General features: G+C 52.6%; 1 protein-coding gene across 4 annotated transcripts in view; it reads right to left on the bottom strand.

Annotated features, from left to right (window-relative positions):
• The window catches only part of CCNQ (cyclin Q), a 12,026-nt gene extending 3,927 nt beyond the window's left edge, over nucleotides 1-8,099 (bottom strand). For 3 of the 4 annotated variants that reach the window (XM_021683014.2, XM_021683031.2, XM_021683023.2), the window contains exons 1-4: nucleotides 7,873-8,099; nucleotides 5,057-5,240; nucleotides 3,372-3,504; nucleotides 1,156-1,383 (exon numbers count right to left, since the gene is read on the bottom strand). In XM_021683014.2, coding sequence (XP_021538689.1) covers nucleotides 1,156-1,383; nucleotides 3,372-3,504; nucleotides 5,057-5,240; nucleotides 7,873-7,990 — 663 coding nt within the window. In that variant the 5' untranslated portion in view covers nucleotides 7,991-8,099. Of the gene's footprint in view, nucleotides 1-1,155; nucleotides 1,384-3,371; nucleotides 3,505-5,056; nucleotides 5,241-6,929; nucleotides 7,111-7,872 lie in introns of those variants that run through there. The other variant, XM_021683041.1, reaches the window with a different exon arrangement.
• Nucleotides 8,100-19,918: the final 11,819 nt, after the last annotated feature.

Below are 19,918 nucleotides of genomic sequence, written 5' to 3'. Positions count from 1 at the left end.
TGTCAAATAAATAAATAAAATCTTTAAAAAAAAAAAAAAAAGATCCCTGACCTCCCAGCACTTGCTATCTGGTTAGCTGGAGGGATTTGACGATAAAGGACAAGAGAACAAAAAGCAAGCAGGAGAAGCCGGGTCTCCGCAGAGGGGCAGCAGGAAAGGAAGGGCACCATGGGAGCCAGGAGCTGCAGGAAGGGAGGGGGAGCCAGGAGCAGACCCAGGAGGGCACCCAGGGGGGCACCCTCTGTTCACGTAACAGAGGACACATTTTAGAAGACTTCTGGCCACTGGCTGATTTGCTGGGGAGGGAGGGTGCGCCAGAAGGAGAAACCTTCAGGTACTGCAAGCGCTGCTTGCAGAGAACCTCCTCTGGGGCAAGGCCGATGTGTTATAAGAAAGGAACAGCAAACTAGACTCAGGTCTAGTATGGGAAAGGGAAAACCAGAAATGATTTCAAAATTCCATTGTGAGAAACAGTGGGGACTACTCAGGGAAAATCGATAGGACTGTGGAAGTCCTCGAGGGCAGCCCTTCCCCCGGACTCGCGCTCTACAAACCGTGCTGTGGATTCAGCAGGTCGGGGGGAGGCCGGCGAATCTTTCGACCATCAGCCTCATTATCTGCCATCTAGCCATCCACCCACCCGTCCATCTCGTGCCATCCATCTGTCTGTCCACCCCTCTACCCATTTGTCATCTATCGGTCTGTCTATCATCTATCTGCCTGTCCATTATCAATCCATCTTTTTAGAGGACTCCCTCTATACTTCTTCTGATGTGGATCCAAGTTTATTAACTTCCGATCTATAGCAAGCTCCCACTCAATTCAATGAAAGTGCTTGGCCGAGCAAAGTGACTCTCAACTGGGGCTGATCCCCACCCTGGGACACTTGGTAATGTCTGGAGACATTCTGATTGTCACGACTGGGGCATCTACAGGGTAGCACAGGATGGTGTTGCCGCAGAGAACGATCGAGCCCCAAATGTCCGCTGTGCCAAGGCGGAGAGCCCCTGCCTTAGACAGTCATGACAGGGTGTGTTCAAGCTTCGAGATTCCTAAGTAGCCCGTATCTTCCTTCGAGGATAATTACCACCAAGGAACACGGATGAGTCCTCAGGCAGAGGAAAGGGGAACCGGCACACTGAGCAGTCACCTCACCTGCCACCACGGCTTCTCGGCCTCGGCCTCGGCGGGCACCTCAACCCCATAGGCCTGCAGGGCCAGGTGGAGCACCGCCACGGCTATGTGCTGGGCCCGGAAGCGGAGGCACAGCCCCCCGTGGTAGCTGTCCCGCAGCAGGGCCCAGGCAGTGACGGAAATGGGGGTCCGCTGCCAGCAGTAACGGTTCAGCCAGTTCTTGAGGGAAATCAGGTAGTGGAGCAGGTACTGCAAAGACACACCAGTCAGCCAAGTGGCCTCGGGGCCCCCGCCCCCCGAGACACCTGGCTCCTCACTGCGAGGCACTGTGCCCCCGCCCCCCCGCCCACCGGCCTCGGCGGGAATAAAACACAAACTGGATCGAGTCATCTCTCTGTTCCAGCCCCCCAACAGCTCCCTGTGTCCCTTGGAAAAAAGCCCCAGTGCCTTCCAATGGCCTCCAAGCCCTGCCCCGCCCCCCCACCGTGTTTGAACATGCCGAGCACGCTTCCCTCCCGGCCTTGGCACTCACCGCCCCCTGCCCCCCGCCCGGTGTCCGCGTGCCCACCCGCTCTCAAGTCCTGGCCCAGCTGCTGGACGCCGCCCAAGCCTCTACCGAGGGCCACCCCTACCACGGTCCCTCTCTGTCACCCGGCCCTGCTCTAGCCATCATCAGAAATCATTCTGCGTATCCCCCTGCCCAACTCAACATAAGCTCCAGAAACAGCGTCCTTATACTCCAAACAGAACACTGCGCCCGTGTGCCCAGCCTGAGGCCAGGGGCTGCCCGGAGACAGGACGCCCGCTTCCAGAGGGACTACGACAGGTGACCGTGTTTTCCAGGAGCGCTGCCCTTGGCTGTACACTCTTAATGGCTTTTCAGCTCAGCTATCTGTCAGCTCCCACTCTGGGAAGACAGCAGCTTTGCTCGAACCGGCCGATCCACAAACACACTCATAAGCCCGCTCCACAGGCTTGAACACACGTGCTTGCGACCCCAGCATGCCACGGAACAGGGGACTCATTGGCTGCCCTAGACCCCATCCCGACCTGACGTAAGGGGAAGGCCGCTAGGCTCAAGGCAACGCTGGCCCCCACTCCCGCACCCGACAGCCCCCTTGGCAGGTGCTGGTCTTCCTCAGACACAGAGCCTGGGCGGCTCCTGCCTTCCCCTGCATCGTGCGACCAACCGAACAACCGACCAACCGACCAACCGGAAACACAACTATTTTAAAATCTCTACCAGAGGTTTCCGGGATTGCAAAGGCAGTTTGGAAAGGTGGGGTGAGATTATAAGGACCCCTGTGGGGATGGGAGTTGTTTTGTATTTCACCTGTGGTGGAGGACATATGCAGGTGCATATGGGATAAAATTGTGCCAGTAACACCCCAGCGACCCCCAGAATCCCTGGCAGGGGAGGGGCTGTCACACTGACGGGTGTTCTGCAAAACGTTCCCATTCGGGGAGACTGGGCAAAGTCTCCATCTCAGATAGGATCTCTGCGTTGTTCCCTCCAACTGCTTGTACATCTACAATTACCTCATACAAATTTCAATTAGAAAAAAACCGAAATCCTATTCACAACCCACATCCCAATCCCCTTGTCCCAACCCCCCACTGCCCCACGTCTTTCCCTGCAGGCCACCCTTCCCAGCTGCCCACATGGGGGACTGGGGCCCCCAAAGTATCACATCCAAGTGCTCTAAGGGTTCCACACGTCCCTTTTGCTGCCATCAGAAACACTTCTATTGGGACTTACGTGTTCCTAGCAGTTAAAAGTGTGCGACTTAACTTTGTGACTCAGGTTTTCTTGTGGGTTTCAAAGCACAGCTGAGCTGCATGTGAGCTCTGAGGCCGAGCGCGACTCTTGGGGACAGGAACTCTGGGGCATCATGAAACCAGCCCTACTTCCCTGTGGCTCACTGAGCACACAATGCAGGTGGGTCACGGGATCGGCAAGGGCTTCACAGTCACATGGATCCCGGCTTGCGGCCTTGGCCAGGCAGGCCCAAAGGCAGAAGCTGAAATTAGAACTGCCTGAGAAAACCCAGGGAGTTGGGACAAGAGGGGCCACACAAGCCAGTCAGGGTGTGCAGTCGGGAGCCCCAGGGCCCAGCTGTGGCTCACTCTTCCTCACATACACCCCGTGTTTGTGAGGGTTCGGTGGGTGCACTTCCAGGATGAAAAACGAAAAGGTTCATGCCTCTAGAAACAGTTGCCAATTCCCCAGCAGGTACCTTGTGTGGGTGCTGGAAGGAGACTTGGAAACGCAGGACTCTCAGCATGAGGAGTTCACACTGCACGATACTGTCCCGGAGCGCCCAGAAGCGGGAGTCCAGCTCCAAGGGTTCACTGCCCGGGTGAAAGTACCTGCACGAGAGACAGCAATGCTTATGGCAGCCAGGGAAGCGTCTCTGGGGAGCCCCTCGAGTCCCCTGGTGTCCAGACACAAACTCCAGTGTTCTCCTGCTAGATAGGGCCAGTTCTACTGATGTGTTTATAAGTCATCTTCATCTACATGCCTACGATATAGGATAATGTTTAAACGGTAACTAACAGAGAAAAGAAGCCGGCTTCTAGTTTCAGCCCTTGATGGACTGTCCCATATCTCTCAGCAAGATGTCAAGGGTAAAGATGAGTCTTTGCAATTGCTCCAGAAGGACTAGAAGCTCTAGCACACACTGAACTGATCAGTCAGCCTGGGATCAGGGACAGGCTTTACCACCTGGGACGGCAATGCCCAGGGCTCTTACTCTGGGTCCAAGGAAGGAATTGAAACATGTCATGGGGATGCTATATGCAGAAGAATAAACGTATTTCAGCTTTATGTTCCCAGATTGTCTTTCCTTTGTTCCAGATCCTTCTGTCCTTATTTACGCCATATATATCCACAACACTCCCACCTACGCATGATCACCAAGATGTAAGAGAACAGGATTCACACTCAAGTGATCAAAATTCTCTGCCAATGACTCAGCCTTCCTAGTTCCTCACTCCTTTTGCAACTTCCCCACAGAACCCCACCCGGGTGCTCATGTCTAATTAGCGGTCCACACAATTTCCCCTCTACCGGTCCTCCCTGCTGGGGACCTGGCAATTACAGGTGGACTCTAGCGGCCCTCCCTTGGTTCCCTCTCCAGTTTTTCTCTCAGCCTTTCACGGTACACTGCGAACCTGTCATGCTTAGGGGGCAGGGAGTGCTTTTTCCGTTGCCTGTTTATTAAAAGAGAAGCAGCACAAAACAGTTTTCTTAATGATTAGTTTCTAGAAAGGTTACGCCATACTGCTAGTCAGTAACTTTCCACAAACTGCTTTCTCCTGGGCACCCTGGGTCTCAGTGCAGCCTGGCTGGCTGGACCCCCATATCCTTCCCAGTAGGAACACGGCTGCTCGGGCCCAAGGGGGCCGCCCACAGAGCACCATGCCCACACCAGGGCAAGAGGTGCTTGCTAGCAATTCTGATTCAGTTTCCCACACCATCTTAATAAAATAATTGCCCACCTGGGTCCACACCCTCCCCTGCATGGGAAGGTCCTACAGGTCCCACAGAACACAACTGGTTCGATCCATCCTGCCCAAAACTCCAGACGAATCTTCTTTGACATATCTCTCCAAGCTCCCTGTGCTCTAGCTGTGCTCCCCACCCCATGACCCCAGCTCCTCTACACTCCTCCGGGCCTTTGAGACTTCCCTTAATCTGGCCCCAGCTTCTCTTCCACTCACCCCATGGGTTTCTGACACCAGGCTCATTCCTACCTTTGCTGCTAGTGCTTCTTGCCCTGGTTCAAGACCACCCTGGTGCTTCCTTCTGAGCTTGACCACTGTCACCTGGAGGTCAGGGCCCAGTGGGACCCTTCTCTGCCCTCCCGTTTGGGTGGACACCAGTGAGTCCTCCCAAAGGCCTGGGCCTGGATGCCATTACCTGTTGGACACGTTGATGATGTCACGAGTGCGCAGGTGCTGTTCCTCCACTTTGCCAGCCAAATAAAGGGAAGACATGGCGACCAAGTAGGGGTCATAGGCATCCAGGTTGATCTCATAGAAGAACTTATGGTAAATGGTACAAGCTGTGGCAATGGGAATGGACTGCATCCCTAGCTTGACACCTGCCAAGAGAAAGCGGGCAGAAGAGTAGCTCAGTCCAGTGCTCACCCTCTGCTGAAGCGTGGGTGGAGCTGCTGGGTTGGGCCCTAAGGGTACACACCCCTGCTCAGACAAGACCAAGAGCCTGGAGCCTAGCTGGCTGTGGCTGCTGGGTCTTTCACTGGGTCCTCTACCTGAGAGGTTTTGAGCCAGGCTTCTCAGGTTCTATGGGGCTAACAGGCCCCTGGGGGTTGTGCTCAAATGCAGTATCGCCTTCAGGAGCACTGCAGATATCATACTCCTACCAAGCCCCCCTGGTCACACCCAAGCTACGGATCTGCAGACCCCACCAGGAGAAGCAAGGCTTCAGACTAGTCCTCCGTGAGCACCTGGCATGTCAGCCTCTGCACAACATCCTGGGAAGGACCACACACTGCTGTGTATCTGTTTCGACCTTACAAGCATCTAACTAAAGGTCGCCCCCACCCCCACAGGTCACCTAACAAGACGACAGCAGGGGAAAAGGGCCTCTGAGCATCAAAAAGACACCACAGAGTCCCAATGTTACAGCTAAAGATTATACTCGGCCCTGGTTTCCTTGTCTGAAGGTTGAAAAAGGCAAGAAAAGCAAGCAGGAAAAAAAAAAAAAGCAACACCTACGGCCACCGACAGGCGCCAGGGAAGAAGACTGACACACAGAAAAGGGAACAAAACTCAAAAAGCAGAGCACGTGGTGGTTTGATTTAGGGCGGAAAGCCCACGCCCCACCCCACCTCTGGCCGGCTCCTAAGGAAATCGCTGCATTGGGTAACAGAACCAATATAAATTCACAATGACCAGGGTTAACAAGAGAAGGTTAAATGACATCCAACAGACTGAAAGAAGGTGGGGAACAACCGTCAATCATTAAGATTACATTCAGTATCCTCTCCCTAAGGTGTTTTAGTTCCCTGGGGCTACTGTAAGGAATTACCACAAACTCAGTGGCTTCAAACAACACGTACTGTTTCTCTTACAATCCTTTTGGTCAGAAGTCCCAAAGAGTCTGAGGGGGCTAAATTCAAGGTGTGGGCAGGGTGGGTTCCTTCTGGAGCCTCCAGGGAAGAATGTTTCCTTGCCCTTTCCAGCTTCTAGAGGTGCCTTCAGTCTTTGGCTCGTGGCCCCTTCCTCCCTCGTCAAAATCAGGGGAAGCATCTTCTAACTCTGCTCCCCTCGTTCCATGGCCTTCCAGTCTGCCAGTCACTCCTGCCTCTCTCTTTAAGGATGTGATAGGTGTGATTATCCTGGGCCCAGTGAATAATCTAGGGTAGTTCCCCCATATCAAGATGCTTGATCCTGGGGCGTCTGGGTGGCTCAGTCATTAAGCGTCTGCCTTTGGCTCAGGTCATGATCCCGGGGTCCTGGGATTGAGCCCCGCATAGGGCTCCCTGCTCAGTGGGGAGCCTGCTTCTCCCTCTCCCACTCCCCCTGCTTGTGTTCCCTCTCTCGCTGTGTCTCTCTCTGTCAAATAAATAAATAAAATCTTTAAAAAAAAAAAAAAGATGCTTAATCCCATCTGCAAAACCTCCTTTGCTACGTGAGGTAACAGTCACAGGGTCGCAGGTTCAGGGGATTAGGATGGGGACATCTTTGGAGGACCAGTGTTTAGCCTCACAGCGGGGAGCAAGGACATATGCAATACATTTTATAAAGAAGTCCTCGGAGAGTGGTACCTGGAAGAGCTTTTAGCATTTCAAGGTCTAAACTTCAGTTACATAGGCAGCTCCCACATGGGACTCCTCGTTCCCAGAGATGTCAAATACGGTGGTATAGCTGCACATGACCCTCCAAGCCCTGTTTTATGCAGCAAATCCTCAAAGGGCAGCACGCTGCCCCGGTTTACATGGACCCTCCAAGCGGATGCATGGCAGCATATGGGAGGCCACTGCCATCCTTCTTCATACCTTGTGCAACTCTTCCTGGAAATTAAATGTACAAATCACTGGGCTTAATGGTCCTGCATCATTTCCCCAGACCACTGACTTTGACTTGAAAGCGGACTCACCCAGACCCCGCTCCCACCAAGTGCGTACAAAGTACCAAAGATCGAAAGTAACCGTCTGCCCGAGTGAGATACTATTGCCAGGAGAGAGAAACAATGTTTCTACAGGAATCCGATTCGCTTCATTGTCTCCCCTTGGGAGCAGGGGCACCCAGCACCTCTGTGGACACCCTGGCAGGGTTTTCAAAAGGCGAGCTGCACCCTGCCTGGGTCCTCGGTGTGACGGGACCTCGCCAACACGGCTCGTCACGAGCCTCACCATCGGCGGGCTCCGAAAAAGGCTCCGCGAGACCAAGTGCGCTGGGAGACAGGTATGCGTGAAGGCGCGGTGGGCCACCAAGCCGCGGGCGCTCGGATTCCACCACCTTCTCGCTCGGGCCCGTCCCTTTCCACGTCCTCTCTTTGGGCCTGCGCGCCCGTCCGCGAGGTGGCAGTGACCGCGTCCTCCTCGCAGCTCAAAGCCTAGCACACAGGGCTCGGCGGAAAGCAGAGGCCTGTACCCCTGAGCCGGGCCTCTTCCCCCTGGCCAGCCGCGCCAGCTCCCCGTCCTGCACGTCCCCTACTCCGGGAAGTGGGTTCCCGTAAGGCCGGCCCTCTTCCCCAGCCACGGTTACCTGCCTCCATGATGAACCTCGTCACTCGGAAGTGCACCCTCGCCTCGGGTGCTGGCCGCCCCTCGGAACCCCGCGCCGCGTCCCCTCCTCCACAAATGTCGGGGCCAGCAGCCTCCATGAGGCCCCGCCCCGCGGCCCCAGACCCCCCGCCAGAAGGAGAAGGGGCCCCAGCGCGCAGCGACCGGCTCCGGGGGTCCTCGCGGCGGGCGCGGCCCCCCGCCCCGCCCCGCCGGCCCCCCGCCCCGCCCCTGTCCGCGCCGCCCCGCCTCCCAGCTCCCCGCCCCGGGACAGGGGGGGAAGAAGAGAGGATGACCGCGCGGCTGCGCGCAGGCGCCGGCGCAGGCGCAGAGGCCGACTCGGCCAGGTGGTGGCTGGCCTGCACCCGCCCTGCCCCTGGGCGCTGTTTGCCCCGCCCTTGAGAACTGACGCCGGGTCCCTGGGAGGCTTATGCCCCGCCCCCGAGAGCCGCCAGCCTAGTACCCCGTGGCTGGAACTAGCTGGGCTACGTCGCGAGGGCGCCGCGAGGTCACGGGCACCCCCAGGCATCTTAGCTGCAAGTCCCTGCGGTCCGCTAAGGTGTTGCTCCAGGCTGGTGGCCCGGCGTGGTTTAGGACTGGGAGAGCTGGTGGTGACTGCCAACCCCCGGGCGAGGGGCGCTCACCTGTGCTCTCGCTGGGACGTTGGCGACTCCCACCAAGAGAAATCATGTGACTCAGTGTCCGTGTTCGTAAAAGCTGAATCCAGCTTTGCCAAAGTCTCCAGACAGGTAGATGAGCCCCGAAGGAAATGTGCGAAGAATGAGTGCATTACGGGGTTTTGGCTCTGGGATTTTCCTCTGCATCCCTTGGTGATCTGGCTTCTGCTCACCTTCCCAGGCTGACACACATTAGGAGCTTAACGAATGAATGTTGTTGAATATCCAGCTCACAATGCCAATTCACGCTTTGTGCCTGTGCCTTCCATAAGCAGGATATCGTGTGTCAGGCATTAGGGATATAGAGCACCAGAGGGACTCCCAAACTAACCACCCCGTCATCTGGGTCACTCTGGTATCATCGGATAGTTGCTATGATTTGAGAGACTTGGGAACTTTGAGAGGAAAAGGCCACTGCTCCCAAGCTCTTCCTCCAGGGTGTCTGGACCCCGGTGATGATCCTGATGGCTCCACCTCCTGACCCACCCGGGACAGCCTTGTCTCCTTCCTCAGCTCCCCCATCCCTCTCCCAGCCCAGGTCCCCCCAAGTCTTTTCTCCACACCAGCCGTGGTCGTTTCCTGTGCCTGCTGTAACAAATGGCCACAAAGTGAGGGACTTGAAACAACAGGAACTCATCCTCCCACAGCTCTGGAGACCAAAAGTGTGAGATCAAGGTGTCGACAGGGCCATTATCCCCCCTGCAGGCTCTAGGATACAATCCTTCTTTGCCTCTTCCCGCTGCTGGTGGCCCCAGGTGTTCCTCGGCTCATGGCCATGTCACTGCAGTCTCTGCCTCCGTTGTCACGTGGCCTTCTCCTCTGTGTGTCTCTGTGTCTCTCCTGTTACTTGTCTCTGCATTTAGGGCCCACTGAGGAAATCCAGGATGATCTCAACTTGAGATCCTTCACTTCATCACATCTGCAAAGACCCTTTTGCCAATCCCAGCTTCCAGGGATTACGACATAGGGGGCTACCATCTGGCCCACAACACCAGCCACCAGCCAGAGTGAGCTTCCTAAAATGTAAGCCTGAACGGGCTCTGCCCTGCCTACCATCTTCCAGGACCCCTTCAACTCAGGAGAAAGCCGAGGCCTTAGCCTGACATGCCAGTTCTCATGGAGTCACGCTGTCAACTGACCAGCCTCAGGTCTCACCACTTGGCCACTCATAGCAACACCCTTGAGCAACTCCCTGGAAGTTACAGTCTCCCAACTAAGGGTCTTCATACAAGCTCTGCCCAGTGAAGGGATTCCTGCCACATAACCCTCTCCCCAGCTCTCTGGGCTGAGTACCTGTGCGTGTGTGCGTGTGTACGCACGCACGTGTGTGCTTGTGCACGTGTGCCCATGTGCATGTGTGTGGAGGGACTCAGGGCCCCAAGGCCCCTGTGCTGCTAACACCTGTCATGCCTTGAGCACTCTGTCACTGCTGTCTGTCCCCCACCCGAGGCTGAAAGCCAGATCACCCAGAGCACCAGCCTAAAGGGGCACACCACACACACACCCCTCTCCACACTCACATGCAAATGTACACATACATCAGGCGTCCCCCCCCCCCCCCCCCACACACACACATGCACACACCCAGATCGTATCACTTTTCCGTCTGGCCCCTGGCCCAGTGGCCTGCCTGACGCCTCCCCATCCCGTGTTTGCCGGTTAAACAGCATGGCTTGAATTCCTCCTTCCCCCCTGGGCCTTTTGTGGCGTGAAGAGTCTGGGCTCAGCAAGTAATAGGTGCCCGTGAATGTGAGTCAAGGGAATGACTCAATGAACACATTAATTTTTAAAACCCTGGGTCACAGGGCACCCTCCTGGCAAGCAGCCTGGACACTGTGGTTGACAAATGAATAATTCACTAGCCACCGGTTGGAACCAGCAAACCTCGAGGCAGGGCTTCCTCTCCCACCATCAAGCCACACCCACTGCAGAGCCCTCCCTTCCCGGTCATCTGTCACCCCTCCCAAAGGTGGCGTCCCCCCTCTCACCACTCCCACCATCCCCTGACCTTGCTCGGGGATTATCTTCAGACCCTGTACAGAGAAGATGGTCAACAAAGGAGGGGCGGACAATCGTATCAGAAGAAGATTCTATGATATTTGCCAACACTTCCTTATCTAACCTTTACTGTGCGCCTCTACCCTGAGTAAACCACAGCCTCCTCCTCACAATGGCGCTATCACCTAATGAGTGAGTGAGTGAGCCAGGGCTCAGGCTGAAGTTCAAAGGATGAGGCAGAGAAGGGGGAGGGGCATTCGGGGTACAGAGGGAAGGCTGTGCCCAGGCAGGGCCACTGGAAAGCCTGGCTGGTCTTCAAAGACAGGGGATGATTTCCAAAGTGCTCAGCCTGCCCACCTCCTCCCCAGTGGCCTTGGCCCTAGGGGTGGTCAGTTGAAGAGCAGCCTCATCCCAGTCCAGTCCTGTCACTTGTCCTTGGAATCTTCTTGCAACCTGAGAACCTCACTCCACTGTCACCCCCTCTTCCCCACATTTCCCCCTCTCCACAAACACCTTCTGGACTTCCAATCTCTTACCATCAGCAAATCCAACTGCCTTCCTCCGGGTCCACCTCCCCGTCTCCACTGCCCTCTGCTCTCCCACCCTTCTCAACTACGCAACTCAGAAGCCATGTGTGTCCCTGGACTCCACAGCCTCCTGCCTGCTCTGCCCTTGGCCCACCCCCCGCATCCAGCCCCTGCTGGGTGAGACAGTCCCCCTCCCACACCATCCTCATCTTAGTCCACTCAGGCTACTAGAGCAAAATACCAGAGACTAGGTGGCTGATAAACAACAGACATCTCTTTCTCAAATTTCAGGAGGCTGGAAATCCAAGATCAGGGTGCCAGCACGGTTGGGCTCTGGTAAGAGCCCTCTTCTGGTTTGCAGAAAGCCAAGTTCTCACTGTGCTCTCACGGTGGAAGCGGCACACTAGCTCTCTGGGGTCTCTTTTATAAGGGCACTGATTCCATTCCTGAGGCTCTGCCCTCAAGACCTAATCAGGTGGCCCCACCCCCTAATACTATCACCTTGGGCATTCGGATTTCACCATGTGAGTTCGGGAGGAGGGACACATTCAGACCATAGCACCCACCAAGGTCATGTGCCACTTCTGAGCTGCCTCCTCCCAGCAGCACCAGTTGCTCCTTACTTTAAAGTCTGACTGCTGACAGCTTTGAAGCCTCATCCTCCCTGTCCCCTTGTGCCCCACATCTGGGCAAGCTGATGAGAAAGCCTGAGTGCTCCCTTCCTTGGCACCAGAGGGAAGTTCAAACCACCTGCAGGAGCCCTCACCCCTGCCCTAGCTCCAACCATGACAAAGAACCCTGCCAGTCTCCTCTCCGTGCCCTCTCAAGTCATTTTCTGACCAACTGGGGGACCTGCCCTGCAACCCCCAGAAAGCCTCAGTATGTGAGCAAGGCAGCATTTCATAACCTCTTGGTGGGTGTGGTGCCATCAGTCTCCAAGTCCAAACCAAATTTGGGGTGGGAGATCAATCCTCTTTCTGAAGAGTGACTATGAGACACTCCTTCCCGCCCCAAACACCTTCCTCTTGAGGATTTCTCACCCCCACTCTCCTGGCTCCCTGCCTCCTCCCCTCATTGACCGAGTGCCTGCATGAGCCAGGCTCAGGCCTGGGGCTGGGATGAAGCAGACAGGATCCCCCTTCAGTAGCCTTGCTCTCCTCCCCCACCCCACATGCTCCAGACAAAGCCACCTTTGTAAAACCAAAGTCTGATTGGGGCCCTTCCTTCTCTGAGCCTGCAAGAGCCATACTAGCTACCTGGACACAGCTCTATTTACCTGGCGGGTCAGGGTTCAGTTTTATTGAAGAAGGTGGAAGTTTCCTTACAAGTGGAGACACTGTGGGAATTATAGCTTTTGGTTAATCTACTACCTGAGATTATTTCCTTTTTCAAAGTTTTGAGTAAAAACAACTGAGTAAAGAGAAAGATTGAGCAAGCTCTGAACACCCACGGGATCTTGTGTGTGACCAAGTTGGACCTCAGAAGTGTTGAAAGTCGGCACAAGGGTTCAAAAACCTACCCCAGCACTAGGTATGCACAGAGAACTGCTACAAATCCAGAGACAGAATGTAGATTAGGGGGTGCCAGGGGGGGGGGGGGGGGGGGGGGGGGTGATGGAAGTGGCGGCTAAGAGGGACAAGGCTTCTTCAGGGAAGTGATAAAAATGTTCTGGAATTGGATTGTGGTGATGGTTGAACAACTCTGTGAATATATTAAAAACCATTGCACTGTACAGTTTCAACGGGTGGATTTTATGGTAGGTGAATTATATCTCAATAAGGCTGTTATTTAAAAAATGATCATGGACAATTGTGCCATCGAGGACAAAACCCTCCCATGGGGAGGAGGGATTTCATTAAAAAAGAGCCAGAAGACTGGCCGGCAAAGAGAATCAGAGGGCAAAGCAGTGCTGGTGAAGGGACCACAAGCTATTTATGTAGCCAGGGAGTTCTTCAAAGAGCTAAGGCTCTGCGTGGACACGTGAACTCACAGACCCATGGAGAAGCTGAGAAGCCAGGGGGACATCAACAGTACAACAGCTGCAGTGAGGGTGGTGATGCGGTGCTAGAGAAAGGCCCAGGGACCCTGGGAAGCAAAAAGACAGGGAGTTTGAGGAAGTGCAGGGCGGACCCAGAGGTGTAGCGCATGCCCTCAAAGTCCTGAAACGGGGCTGACGGTGTCAGTTCTGAAACACAAGACTCTGAGATGTGGGGCCCCTTGGCAGGGAAAGCTTGAGTGGATTGTTGGAGATGGGGGAACACCCAGTCTAGGGGTGCTGGTGGAAAACTCCCCTCAGTAATTCTGCACACTGGAAGCCCACCAACCACACTGGAAGTTGATGGGAACATCTGGACCCAAGTCCATCTCATGGGTGACCTCCTTAACCCATAGGCCACTTGAAGACAGAGGCAGGGACTAGAGTGATGTGGCCACAAGCCAAGGGATGCCTGGAGCCACCAGAGGCTGGGAGACAAGAAAGGATCTTCTCCTAGAGCCTCCACAGGGAGCACGGCCCTGCAGACACCTTTATTTCAGATGTCTGGCCTTCAGAAGTATGAGAGAAGAACTATCTGTTGTTTAAGCAACCCAGTTTGTGGCCATTTGTTATAGCAGCTGCAGGAACCTCATACAAGGGGGTAAGGAAAAGGGTGGTTGAGACTTCTCTTTGATACCTGCTGATAAACTCGAGACTGTAGAGAATAGAGAGGATGGATGTTGCTGCCCATGCATAGGCCACTCATAACCCTGTTGGAGGGAAGAAGGCCTGAGGAGGCATAATTCATCCCAGGGCACTGAGAAATAAAACAGGTGAAAAGATGCAGATGAAGAAATCAGATGCAAGAAGGTCAAGTGGCTTCTCAAGGTCACCCAGCACAAGGATGCCAGTCCAAATGTGGGGCTTTTAGCTCCTGGCACAGTGCTTTCCTTGTTATCCCAAATGTCCCCCACTGAGGTTGGAAAGTGAAGTCCTCACCAGTTTTGTCATCCTCACCAGCCCCCTCTCCTGTGTACTGTGTCATCATACCCCATTCCTCTCAGTGTTTCCACCAGACCCTCTCGGGGTTTCTGCCCACAAAGCCTTTCCTGTGGCTGGGATCACTGAGGCTTGGGGCCAGAACCACTGCCTTCCTCACTCTCCCCCTGGCTTCCCCACTCCCATATCTTTGGCCATGAGACCAGCACAACCCAGACTTTCAACCACGTGCCCTCCATCATTTGACCAACTCTGTCTCCAGGTTCAAAGTCCAGAGGGAGAATCTGACTGGATGAGCCTAGTTAATGAACACTCGCTCTGAAACAGGAAACCACCTTTGGTTACTGGGGGCAGTCCAATGTATGTACTGTTTCCTATGGAAGAGACTGTGTGAAGGGAGTCAGTCCAGGAGCCCAGGGACATCCATTTGGCAGGGCCTCTCCAAGAGCACCTGAGTCCATTGCTTTGTGCACCACTCCCTTACACCTAGAAAGGGACTCAGCAAAGGACGAGTGGAGTCAGTCAGAGATCTTGTCTCTGCTATTTGTTTACTGGGCAAGGAAGTCAAACCCTCAACTCTCTTGGCAGGCAGTCGATAGAGAAAGTCTAAATCGCTACATGAAGAAATAGCTGTGGAAATCAGTTGTCTACTGATATGGAGGCAACTATTAGAAGAGTTACAATGTTAGGGTGAAGGCAACCAAATGAAATGATAACAAACAAAGTTCATCTGGACTGCAAAGGGAGAGATAAAATTGTCTATTCACAGATGACGTAATCTTGTATAGAGAAAATCCAAAAGAATCCACAAAAAATAAATAAACCTATCAGAACTAATAAACCAACATAATTGCAGAATTCTAGGCCAATATACAAAAACTGTATTTCTGTACACTATGAATGAACAATCCAGAATGAAATTAACAGTTCTATTTATAATGGCATCAAAAAGAATAAAATACCTAGCAGTAAGTGTAACAAAAGAAGGGTAAGACTTGGGTGCCTGGGTGGCTCAGATGGTTAAGCGTCTGCCTTCGGCTCAGGTCATGATCTCAGGGTCCTGGGATCGAGTCCCGCATCGGGCTCCCTGCTCCTTGGGAGCCTGCTCCTCCCTCTGCCTCTCTCTCTCTCTCATGAATAAATAAATAAAATCTTAAAAAAAAAAAAAAAAAGAAGGGTAAGACTTGTACAACAATATACTACTGAACGACATTAAAGATCTGTATAAATAAAAACACATCTCATGTTTATGGATCAAAAGACCTACTGTTACAATGACAATACTTTCCAAATGGATCTACAAATTCAACACCATCCCTATCAAAATTCCAGCTGGCTTTGCTTTTTTTTTTTTCTTTTTTTTTTGCAGAAATTGACAAGCCAATCCTAAAATTCATATGGGAATGCAAGGGACCCAGAATAGCTAAAACAATCTTCAAAAAGAACAAAGTGGGAGGACTCACACTTCCTGATTTTAAAACTTACCATAAAACTACAGGAATCAAGACTGTAATACTGGCACAAAGATAGACATTTAGATCAATGGAATAGAACTGAGAGCCCAGAAATAAACCCATGCTGCTATGGTCAACTGATTTTCAACAAGAGTGACAAGATATCCAATGGAGAAAGAATAGTCTCTTCAACAAATGGTGCTGGGACAACTAAATAGCTACATGCAAAAGAATGAAGTTGGACCCCCACACACTCCTCACACCATATACAAAAATTAATACAAAATGGATCATAAACCTAAACATAAGAGTTGAAACTGTAAAACTCTTGAAAAAAAAAAAAACCCTAGGCATAAATCTTTGTGACCTTGAATGAGGCAATGGTTTCTTAGCTATGATACCAATAATACAAGCAACATAGTAAAAAATAGATAAATTGGGCTTCATCAAAATTAGACAGCTCTGTGATGCAAAGGGCACCACCGATAAAGTGAAGAGACAATCCATAAAATGGAAGAACTTATCCACAAATCATATAGCTGATAAGTGACTTGTACCTAGAATATATAAAGAACCATTACAACTCAATAATAAAAGCACAAATAACCGGACTAAAAGGGGCAACAGATCTGAATAGGCATTTCTCTGAAAATTGTATACAATGTACTGTGAGTTTATGAAAAAATGCTCAGCATCACTAGACATTAGGGAAATGCAAATCAAAACCACGAGATTCTACTGCCTACCCACTAAGGTAGCTTTAACTAAAAAGACATAATAACAAATGTTGTCAAGGTTGTGGAGAAATTGGAACCCTCATACATTGCTGGTGGGAATGTAAATGGTGCAGCCACTATGGATACGTTTGGCAGTTCCTCAAAAAGTTAAATATAGAGTTATCATATGGTACAGCAATTTCACTCCTAAGTATATACCCAAGAGAAATGAAAGCATATGGCCACACAAAATCTTATCCATGAATGCTTATAGCAGATTTATTCATGATAGCTAAAAAGTAAAAACAACCCAAATGTCCATCAACAGATGAATGGCTACACAAAGTGTGGCCTCTCCATACAATGGAGTATTATTTGGTCATAAAAAGGAGTGAAGTATTAATAGATGCTACAACACAGATGAACTTTGAAAACATACTAAGTCAAAGAAGCCAAACACAAAAAGGTCACATACTGTATGATTCCATTCATATGAAAGGTCAGACTAAGCAAATCCATAGAGGCAGAAAGGAGATTCATGATTGCCAGGTGCTAGGGAGGGGAGTAACTAATCAGTGGGTATGGGCTTTCTTTTTGGGGTGATGAAAATGTCTTGGAATAAGACAGTGGTGATTGTTGTACAACAATATGGTGATAGTGATGAATATTCTAAAAACCATTGAATTGTACACTTTAAATGGGTGAATTGGTATGTAAATTATACCTCGATAAAGCTGTATTTTAAAAAATGAAAGCCAGAAGGAAACACTTAAATTGTTACTGCCCGGGGGCAACTCTAGCTAGCCGGGGAAGGAGGCTGTCCTGAGTGAAGGCCATGCTGTGTGTCTCTGAGACCCTGCATGAAGATGTCAGGCGACAACCTCAGGACCAGGTTTGATGCTGCACCATAGTTGTGTAAGATGTCACCATTGGGGGAAGTTGGGAGAAGGGTACACACAGTCCCCTGCACTGCCTTTGGAACTTCCTGTGACTTTATAATAATTTCGAAACAAAAACAAAACACAGCAAAGATGTCAGATGGGCCGGGCTCTCATCTGGAGGCTCCCGAAGATTCTACATTCAGGTTGTTGGCAGAATCCAGTTCCTTGAGGCTGTAGGACTGAGGTCACCATTTCCTAGACACATGGCTTCTTCGTCTTCCAGCCAGCAATGGTGGGTGGCATTCTTCTCAGTATCTTTGAATCTTTCTGTCTCCCGTCTAGTCTCAGCTGGGAAAGTTCAGCGTGTCAAGGCTCCTGTGACGACATTGGACCCAGCCTATAATCTAAGCTAATGTTCTTATATTCAGGTCAACTGGTTAGTAGCCTTAATTACAGCTACAAAGTCCCCTTGGCCATGCAATGTAACATATTCATGGGCATAACATCAGAGGGCAAAAGTCACAAGGGCCAAAATTATGCCTACCACAAATGGATTATTTAAAAGCCATTTAGTTGTATGGTGACAGATGGTAGCTATCCGTGCTGAGCATAGCATAACATATAGAGATGTTGAATCACTATATTGTACACACAAAACTAATGTCACATTGTGTGCCAACTGTATTGAAATGAAAAATAAATAAATAAAGATTTTAAAAATAAGTAAATGAATGAGTGCAATTTGGGATGCAAGCCCCCCAGAATGGGTGAGGAGTTGGATGTTGGGAAAGAGGAAGGGGGGCATCAAGGAGTTGTTCCCAGTTTGGGGCAACCCAAGGGGAAAGGCCTGGGCAGACATGACAGGAAGTCACCCGAGAAGAGGGTGGGGCAAGAGGAGAATGGCTGGGTAGGGTCCAGCTGTGATCCCCTCCTGGGATGCTTTCCTCACCCTCTCCCGCCCCAAGCTTAGCCTGAGATTTACTCCTTGGACCCAGCTTCGGAGGACCAGTCTCCCATCTGTCTCCTTCATCTCCAAAGACCTCTCTCCTAAGCCAAGGCTGGAAGGAGTCCCGCTGAGTCCAGGTGGCAGCCTGCCCCTCTGAGCCCAGTGTGCTGGCTGAGGCCTACCACTAGGGGGCAGAGTAGTCTACACCAAAAGCCACACAAACTGGAGTGTGTGCGCGTATTCGCGTGTGCGGCTGTGTGCGGGTGTGTGCCCGCGCGCACCTGTGCACGCACGTTGGGGGCGCGCTCCTCGCTGGGTTGAAGGGACTCAGCTCACTCCCCCACCATGTCAGAGCTTCCCTCCCCGCAGCCAGGTGGCTCAAAGTGTCCCCTCTGCTGAAAACCGGAAAGCAGGCTCTTAGAATAAAGAGAGGTCAGTGAGGGGGAGCCCAGCAGGTTCCGTCCCACCCCAGCGACCTCCAAAGCACCAATCTCCCCGTGTTCTGCCTGAAGAAGGGACCTCATTGCGGGTAGAAATTGAGTCTTGTGGCAGCACCAACGGCCTAGAAGGTTGGGGCCAGGAGTTGAGTCTCCTTCAGAGAAAGAAGGGGAGCATGTCACTTATCCAGCCCCCTCAAACTCAGGCCCAGTAGACTCAGTGCCAGCTCTGCAGAATTGAAATTCACAGCAAAATGCAGAACTAGTGAATAACTGGGCTCAGGTCCCAGAAATAGGCTGCCCTTTCTGCGGGGTGACGGGAAGATCCTCCCAGCTTCCCGTTGCCATGGTTTCCACTCTGCTACCAGGCGGCCGGCTAGGCGGAAGCCATTTCCTGCAATGGGATGCTGGGTGAAACAGAGCCGGGTGAAAAAAACCTGGTCCCAGAGATCCCCCAGTCAGAGAGTAAATGTCAGGGCACCACATACTCCTTGAGCACACAGATCAAGAGGCCTTGAAGAGAGACTACACAGAAAAAAATCAAAAAATGTTAAAGTTAACACATGCTTGGGCGGAATGTTCAGCTGGTTTGGGCGCAGGGCATCGGATCTTGGGACAGGGGAGCCTATCTGCTCTTCGGGCCAGAGAAACATAGCAAGAGGGGAGAGTCCCTAGGCCATGCTACCCACAGAGGAGCATCTTGGGGGTCCCCAGCCTGCACAGCACAACAGACTCTGGGGTCCAGCTCTGTTATGCCCTGACATTTGGAGCCTTAGGCAATTGCTAGTAGGTCTGAGCCAGGGCCCCCACGGGCTGCAGCGCCAGGTCTGTTTTCCAAGGGCCTAAGGATGCCCCGTAGGCCTGCCCACCCCGGGCAGCCTGCCACCTTCCCAGGAAAGCGGGCAAAGATCTGAGCCCCTCTGGTCCCCAAACCTACAGGCCGCCCCTATGCTGACTCAGGGACCCTCTCACCTCTGCCCCAGTTTGTCCTGAAACCACAGCCCCGTGATTTTCTGTCTACACTGAGTGTCTCCCCACCCTGCCCCCTTAGCCTCCGTTATGGGAAATGTCTCCTGGGGCTGCAAGTCAACCTGGCTTGGCTTTTGGAAAGTAGAGAGTCCTTTGGGGTGCTGCCCTACTGCCCCCAGACCCCCAGCCTGGCCGCCTTCTGGGAGAGGCCCCCTGCCCTTGTATGCTGCAATGCTCCCTCCTGTTCTGCCCCAGGGCAGCCCCCGCAGCGGCCCACTGCTGGCCCCATCTTGGGGGGACAGGGCACACAGACCCCCTGCAACAGGGGTTGCACCCTCTGGCACTTCCTGGGGCTCCACCAACCACTCCAGACCTTTCCTGCCAGTGGAGCTCAGGATAGGATTTGTTTATGCTAGTCAGGTGTGTTCTGCCCCCCCCCCCCCCCCCCCC

The sequence above is a fragment of the Neomonachus schauinslandi genome, chromosome X (assembly GCF_002201575.2).
Source record: "Neomonachus schauinslandi chromosome X, ASM220157v2, whole genome shotgun sequence".
Classification (NCBI taxonomy): Eukaryota; Metazoa; Chordata; class Mammalia; order Carnivora; family Phocidae; genus Neomonachus; species Neomonachus schauinslandi.
This window is presented reverse-complemented; position numbering and strand designations above follow the sequence as displayed.